Below are 8,792 nucleotides of genomic sequence, written 5' to 3'. Positions count from 1 at the left end.
ATGAATAATAAATAACATTTTAAAATTTATATAGAGAAAAATATATAAAAATATATAAAAGAATATTTAAAAATATTCAAAAATATTAATATTTGAAACTAATCAAGTGATATTTAATATATGTATATAATATTGTATTAACATAATTAATTTTTTAATAAAAATCATAAAAATTTTTTAATAAAAATATTATTATTGATATTGATTATTTAGTATCTTTAGGCTACAGATTTTTTAAAAATGGCTTCAACCAAAAATATCATAAAGATTTAAAAAATCTCCCAAAATATTCTTTATTTTTGACTTATTGATCATTTTTGCGCGGGAAAATAATCTTGTGAGCAAATGTAAGATTATTAGAAATATATGATATATATACATATAAAATATATAGAATAGTTTGTTGTCGTCACTATTTGTTAGCAAATTTTCATGTAGCGATTACAATAATATGTAACTGTATAAATATTAGCCTAAAAATTTAATTACATATAAAGCTAATTATTTAAATAAAGTTTTGTTATATACCAAATATTTATATACATAATTATGTAGATAAATATAGATATAATAAAATTATAAATTAACTTTTCAATAAGAAAATTATGGATGATTATCCAATCAACATGTTTGAATTTCTACAACCTGTCGCCTGATTTTGTCGCTTTAACTTGAATCATACTCTTGTTTTTACGACCTTCAAAGTTTGTCTTTGTAAAATAGAGGTCATATTTAAAAAGATATTATTCTTAATTTTTATTAATATATTATATAGTGAATTGTATTAAATTATTTTTATTAAAAAATACATTGCAATTTGTTTTATATTTTATATTTTACTAATTTATTATTTCATTATTTTTGAATAAGAATTTAATATATATTTTAGTCTTGAAAAATACGCGTTTGCAGAATAGTCAGGTATGAAAACTGAGAAAACTAGTATTTTCAAAAAAAAATAATGTTTTCTAAAATGTTATAAATTTTTATACTGCATGTTCTAATTATATGAAATATTAATTGTGATTTTATTCATCTTTATTAACCTGTTAAATATTATATTTATATATACATGTAAACATTAAATTTTAATAATTATTTGTAATTGTGTATTTGTATATAATTTTTATAATTTTGTATAAAAATTATATTATTTTTATATTGTTATGTCTATTGTAACTTTGACAACTTTATATCTTTTTTATAAAAATTGTTTAATATTTTTAAAAAATGTAAGCAATAACAATAATAAATACTTTTAAATATTTTAAAATTATTTTACATGTAAGGTACTTTATTTTTTAATTATTTAGATATTATTATTATAATATTTATATATATATATATATATATAAGTTAAATTTTATATATATTAAAAAATTATTTTATTTAATCAAATTAATTCAAAAATATATTATATATGATATATAATATAAAAAATAAAATAATTTTTTAAATATTTATTTTATCTTATTTTAATGTAATATATAAAACAATAAGCATGATAATAATAAGATTATTTTTGTTTCTTTTTAAAAAATTGATTATATTAAAAATAATAGTATTTTTTTGTATTTAATCTTTTCCTTATTTATTTGTAGGTAATACAACATAAAGTAGTATTTGCTTAAATAAAAGCAACATATAGCTATAATAACATAATGCTAATTGAAAAAAGTCATTGCCTTTAATAATAATTTCAACTATATGATTTATTTTGAGAATGGATTCCATACTTACAATAGGCTATTTCTTTTCTGATGCAACAAGGAGATTGATAAGGAAACTTAAGACTATTTTCCAATGTCTTTACAAATGTCATTATTTAAAGTGCCTTTATTATTATGTAAGTTTAGATATAATGATCATAATGTAATAACCTTTTGTATTCATATTATTATATCATTAATAAATGTAATTAGAGTTAGTAATATATCATTTTAATGTCTTTATATAACATTTAGATAATATAATTATATAAACAGTTATAATACAACTATACATTCTAATCAAAGGAGGTATTTTATTACATATCAAATGACTATATTCAAGCTAATATTTCAATATTAAAATAGTACTGAACTATTAAAAATAGTTAATAATAACACTTCTATTAAATTTATAAAAATTTATAATAGTAGTAGTAGATAGATAAAAAAATAGTATAAATATATACATAATATAATTGATGTTATGTAGTATGAAGTCTATCCTATATTTATATTGTTACAAAGAGGTAATCTAAGCATATAGAATGAAAATATCTCTAGGCTTTATGCATGTTCATACAGCATAACTTTGTAATATAATATTATGCTTTTTGCACGCTTGCTAACTGCTTTGTGCTGATAACTTATATTAAGGGACTTGTGAGCTAAGTGTTTATCCATTTACCATATTTGATGTGTAAGTACTACTATCTTGAGAAAAGATTTTTATTCTAAAAAATATTATAAATAATTTGTAAATTTTTCATTAATTTATTATTGATTTATTATATTTTTTGTTAAATAATTATTTTTATATTTATATATGTATCTTATTTAATTTTTTAATTTAAAATCAAAAATGTTTATAATTAAAAAAAGTATAATTATAATTATATAAATTAATTATTAATTAGAAGTAGCAATTGTGAATATTGGAAACAATTGAAAAAAATAATTTTGAAGATTTAATAATATTGTTTTAAAAAATAAGTGTTTGTGTCTTTAGGCAGTGATTAAAAATATGTCAGAACACATGTCATCAACTGAAAGTTACGAATCTGAACAAATAAGAGTCTTAACTCTAAATAATGGAGAACATCTTGATGGTATATTGTATAGATTAAAGAAAGGTATGTAAATTTTATATTATTTACAATATTGATAAAACTAAATTTAAATAATTTTTTAAGAATTAAAATAATTTTTAACAGGATGGAGAGTAGAATTTCGTTTAGGCGCTTCTCTTCTTGGGAGAACTGTTGATCTTTTTATAAATTATCCTTTAGGAGAAAATAAAAAATTTGAAAGACATACATATTATCTCTTAGAATGGATTAATGAAACAGCTAATATATGTTTATCTCTAGCTGGTTCATTTCATTATTATCTTATAGATCCTAAGTAAGTATTAAATATAAAAAAATTTCATTTGTTCACAATCTTAAATTAATATTAAATTCTTAGTTCTGAAGGTATGAAGCCTATTGCTTCTGGATATCTCCTTGTAGATCCAGAACTTAAAATAGGGGAACATGGAAATGATTTACCATTAGATTGTATTCAATGTCAAACTGTTCTTGCAAAATGTTTAGGATCATTTTCTACCTGGGAAGATAAATTACTAGTCGCTAAAAATTCTGGATATAACATGATTCATTTTACACCAATTCAGGTATATTTCATTTATTACATAATATTTTTAATTATTATATTCAATTTATATTTTAGAAATATATTTTAAGAATATATTTTATTTATAATTTAGGAATTATTTTATAATATTATATAATTATTTTAGGAATTGGGATATTCTAAATCTTCTTATAGTCTTAGTGACCAATTAAAATTAAATCCTTCTTTTAATGATGATAATAAATCAATTACATATGATGATATTGAAAAACTAATTAATAAAATGCGCAATGAATGGAATGTAAATATATAATTTTATATATTTTATAATTTAAAATATTTATAAATATTTTTGTAAATTTATTATTATGTATTTTAGATGTTAAGCATCTGTGATATTGTTTTGAATCATACAGCAAACGAAAGTCCTTTTTTGGTATCTCATCCAGAATGTACATATAATTGTTTGAATAGTCCTCATTTACGTCCTGCATATATTTTGGATGCTGCATTATTTGAATTAACAGTGCAAGTGGCTGCTGGAGAATGGGAATTTAAAGGTATCCCTTTGGTAGTTGAAACTGAAGAACATTTAAATGTAAGATAAATGGATTAAAATTAATATTTATAATAATTATGATGCATCATGCATATTAATTTTTATCATTTCCAGTCAATTCGTCATGCACTTCATACATATTTTTTGCCGCTTATAAAAATACACGAATTATATATAATAGATATTAATGAAACTATTGCTGAGTTTTTGAATTTAGCACGAAATCAAATGCCTCAAGACACCATTGAATCAGAAACATCAGAAGATATTAAAATAATACAAGATTCAAAATTTCGTAGATTAAAAGCAACTATAAATATGCAAATTGCTTTACAAAAATATAACATATATAGGTTAATAATTAATATTTTAAAAAAAATATTAATTTTATAAAATTTTGATTTATTTAATCTTTTTCTTTATGTTTTTCAGAACTGATTGTTTTGATGAAGAGACTCGTTTGAAACGTTGTGCTGAGGATTTAAGAAAAAAATTGCAGGAACTTAATAATATAATCATTAATGAAATACAAAATCACTTAAATGCTGCAGTTGAAAATACAATTGCTGGTATAAGATATTTTAGAGTGCAAGTTGATGGACCTAAACTTAAAGAAATAAGTGAAAGAAATCCACTAGTTCCTAGGTATACTATTATATCTATAACTATATAATATATAAACATTTGTAATTTTATTATTATTTCTGTATAAATTAAGTTAGAAAATGTATTATTACACTATCACTATGAACATAATTTTCAGATATTTTACTGATTATGGAGCACCTAAAACATTAACTGAAAGAGAAGCAACAATGTACTCAGATGCAGGATGTTATCTTATGGCTCATAATGGATGGGTAATGAATGGTGATCCTTTAAAAAATTTTGCAGATTCTGATTCTAATGTTTATATAAGAAGAGAACTTATTGCTTGGGGTGATAGTGTAAAATTGAGGTACTGCAATTGTTTTTGAAATATTAGTAAGAAATTATAAAATAATTTAAATCATTAATATATTGAATTTGTTGTAGATATGGAGATAAACCAGAAGATTGTCCTTTTCTATGGCAGCATATTAGTACATATGTTGAACAAACAGCTAAAATTTTTGATGGTATTCGATTAGACAATTGTCATTCAACTCCTATTCCAGTTGCAGAGGTATATTTAACTTTTTAAAATGCTATATAAATTTATGTTTTTATTAATAAATTTTGAATATTTTATATTTAATGTACAGTATATGCTTGATGTTGCTCGTCGAATCCGTCCAGATTTGTACGTTGTTGCAGAATTATTTACAAATTCAGATCAAAAAGACAATATATTTGTTAATCGTCTTGGTATCACTTCTTTAATTCGAGGTATATATTTTTATTTTAAGTTACAGAATTATAATTATTTATTGAATTTGTTGAATCGTTTCGTTATTATTTCTTTAATTTAATATATGTATATTTATTTTAAGTTATAAAATATATTATTAATATATAATTAATTCTAAAATATTAATATATAATATAATTATTATTAAAAAAAAAAATATTATTAAATATTATTTTTTTTTAAAATAGAAGCTATGTCTGCATGGGATAGCCACGAAGAAGGTCGATTGGTATATCGATATGGAGGTGAACCAGTCGGTGCATTTTTGCAATCACGTAAACGGCCTTTAGTACCAAGCATAGCACATGCCCTTTTTTTAGATTTAACTCATGATAATCCTAGCACTGTGGAAAAACGTAGCGTGTTTGATTTACTTCCAAGTGCTGCTCTTGTATCAATGGCAGCGTGTGCTAGTGGTAGTAATCGTGGATATGATGAATTAGTTCCTCATCATGTAATTTAATTTTATATGATTATATTTATATAATTATTTTTATAATTTTAAAGAATAATATAATAATAAAGAAAATTATTAATAATATTAAAAAAAGAAATATTATTAATTTTTATCAATTCTTACAGATACATGTTGTAGATGAAACAAGACAATATTCATTTTGGACAGATGATGAATGTTTAATAGATGGTATCAAATTTGTAGGTTTTAAAACTGGTATAATTGCTGCAAAGAAAGCATTAAATGATTTGCATTATATTCTTGGACAACAGAAGTTTTCTCAAGTATATTATCATAATTCATAATGTATATAAAAAGAATTAATTTAATATTTCTTAAGTATTAATTATTAAATAGGTATTTGTTGATCAAATGGATAATGACATAGTAGCTGTAACAAGACACTCTCCAACAACTCATGATAGTGTAATTTTAATTGCTTTTACTGCTTTTAAACATCCTGATCCTAATGCTAATGATTTGAGAAGACATGTGAAACCATTACGAGTGGAAGGTGTAATGGAAGAAATTATTTTGGAGGCATCCTTATGTCATATAGAAGCAAAGTAAGAAATTAAATCAGCAATATTATTTATACATTTATTTTACATATTTATATTTTATAGAAATATTTACATTTTAGAAATGATATCTCACCTTTCCATTATTCTGAAAAATATGTACGAGATGAAAATTATATTAATGGTCTCTCAGAATATATTATAAATCTTAAAGAACATATACAAATTTGTGATTCAGAAATTTTGGAAAAAGTTGATTCTGGTGATCCTAAAATAACTCAACTTAATTTTGTAAATTTTCAACCAGGTTCTGTTATTGCTATTCGGTAATATTTAATTATATATTTCTTTTTTATAATATTCATTCCTAAATTTTATATATCATATATGGACATTAATATATTTTAGTGTATCTCTTCATGCTAATATAAAACCAGCTCTTGCAAAACTCCATAATACTATTTCAATAATCACATCACAAAAAAGTTCGGACATACGCGTTATTGCTTCACGTATGGATTTGATAGATTTAAATAAGGCTTTATATCGATGTGATCAGGAAGAACGCGACGAAACTTCAAACAGATTTGATGTATATAATATTCCAGGTTATGGTCCACTTGTTTATGCAGGATTGCAAGGTAAATTAATAATATAAATTATTATATATATATAATATATTTATAAATTTTTTTTTCTAGGTATTATTTCCTTATTAGCGGATATTCGTCCTAATAATGATTTAGGTCATCCAATGTGTATTAATCTCAGACAAGGTAATTGGTTAATAGGTAAGTGGTAAAAAAAATATTAAAATCATTCTTTTATTTTCAAATAATATATGATTAATAAAACATAATTTTACACAAATATATAGATTATACTTGGCAACGGTTAAAAGAAGATGATGGAACAAAAGCACTTGGAGAATGGCTTGAAGAAGCTACTGAACCATTTAAATTAATACCTCGTTATTTAGTTCCTAGTTATTTTGATGTTATAGTTGTAAACATTTATATGATACTTCTTGAACAATGCTATAATCTAATGTCAAGGTATTTTATATTAAATATTCATTTGTTTTTTATATGTTTTATTCATTTATAATTATTATTCATTATTAATTATAAATGAACTAATTCATTTATAATTATTAGCTTTGTGAAAGATGGTTCTACTTTTGTCAAGATCTTATCTTTGGTTTCAATACAAATGGGAGGAGTAATAAAATCAGCTCCATTACCAGATTTGTCACCAAATATAGATTCTCCTAAACCAAAGATTAAACAATATAATGACGAAAGTGAACAAATATGTATGACATTATCTGCTGGTTTACCGCATTTCACAACAGGATATATGAGAAATTGGGGAAGAGATACATTCATAGCTTTAAGAGGACTATTAATATTAACTGGCAGACATACAGAAGCACGATTTATTATTCTTGGCTATGCTGGAACTTTACGACATGGTCTTATACCAAATTTACTAGATAAAGGAAAAAATGCTAGGTAAAGAATAGATTTTTATGTATTTTAATTCATAATTATTTTTGCATTTTTCAAATAATTTTTTTATGTTTTTTTTTAGATATAACTGTCGAGATGCCTTATGGTGGTGGTTGTATACAATTCAATGTTACATACAAGAAGTGCCAAATGGTTTAAAAATTTTAACAGATAAAGTTTCAAGACTGTTTCCAACTGATGATTCTCTTCCATTACCCGCGGGACAAGTAGTATGTACAAAATATTCATTATAAATAAATTATATGTATTAATATTATATATTATAAATTTATCACAACAAATTTTCAGGATCAATCATTACATGATGTTATTCAAGAAGCTCTTCTAGTACATTTTCAAGGACTTTGTTTTAGAGAAAGAAATGCTGGAAAACAGATTGATGAACATATGACAGATCGTGGTTTTAATAATCAAATTGGAGTACATCCAGAAACAGGATTTATATTTGGTGGAAATGATGCAAATTGTGGTACATGGATGGATAAAATGGGATCTTCTGAAAAAGCTGGTAACAAAGGAAAACCAGCTACTCCAAGGGATGGTTCAGCTGTAGAAATAGTGGGTCTTAGTAAAAGTATTCTTAGTTTTTTAGCTGAATTATATAAACAAAATCTTTTCCCTTATGGTAGTGTGCAAAGAAAAAATCGTGATGGTAAGAAATAAATTTTTTTATATTTATTCATTTTATTTTCATTTTTTTTTTAAATATACTTAATATTTATTATAGGTTCTGTTGTAACATGGAGTTATAAACAATGGGCGGATAAAATTTCATTAAATTTTGAAAAATATTTTTATATTAATGAAATAGCAAGAGAAGAAGAATTAAATTTAGAACTTATTCATCGGCGTGGAATTTTTAAAGATAGTCATGGAGCAACACAAGCATGGGCTGATTATCAACTACGACCTAACTTTCCAGTTGCAATGGTTGTTGTAAGTATTTAATTTTTATATTTATTAATATTTTTAAATCATATATATGTATATAT

At 22.7% G+C, this 8,792-nt stretch overlaps 1 protein-coding gene across 1 annotated transcript in view; it reads left to right on the top strand.

The window, feature by feature from the left end:
• Positions 1-803: 803 nt before the first annotated feature.
• The window catches only part of LOC102681713 (glycogen debranching enzyme), a 10,595-nt gene continuing 2,606 nt past the window's right edge, over positions 804-8,792 (top strand). Inside the window, 23 exon segments of the mRNA XM_031514836.1 lie at positions 804-921; positions 1,602-1,846; positions 2,716-2,839; positions 2,921-3,110; positions 3,174-3,381; positions 3,508-3,642; positions 3,721-3,939; positions 4,015-4,253; positions 4,333-4,545; positions 4,664-4,858; positions 4,936-5,065; positions 5,145-5,268; positions 5,479-5,744; positions 5,873-6,031; positions 6,105-6,313; positions 6,391-6,594; positions 6,677-6,909; positions 6,970-7,059; positions 7,146-7,323; positions 7,426-7,782; positions 7,862-8,009; positions 8,089-8,452; positions 8,528-8,736. Of these exon segments, the coding sequence (XP_031370696.1) occupies positions 1,724-1,846; positions 2,716-2,839; positions 2,921-3,110; positions 3,174-3,381; positions 3,508-3,642; positions 3,721-3,939; positions 4,015-4,253; positions 4,333-4,545; positions 4,664-4,858; positions 4,936-5,065; positions 5,145-5,268; positions 5,479-5,744; positions 5,873-6,031; positions 6,105-6,313; positions 6,391-6,594; positions 6,677-6,909; positions 6,970-7,059; positions 7,146-7,323; positions 7,426-7,782; positions 7,862-8,009; positions 8,089-8,452; positions 8,528-8,736 (4,317 nt within the window). The 5' untranslated portion in view covers positions 804-921; positions 1,602-1,723.

Source organism: Apis dorsata, unplaced genomic scaffold (assembly GCF_000469605.1).
Source record: "Apis dorsata unplaced genomic scaffold, Apis dorsata 1.3 scaffold_50, whole genome shotgun sequence".
Taxonomy (NCBI): domain Eukaryota; kingdom Metazoa; phylum Arthropoda; class Insecta; order Hymenoptera; family Apidae; genus Apis; species Apis dorsata.
This window is presented reverse-complemented; position numbering and strand designations above follow the sequence as displayed.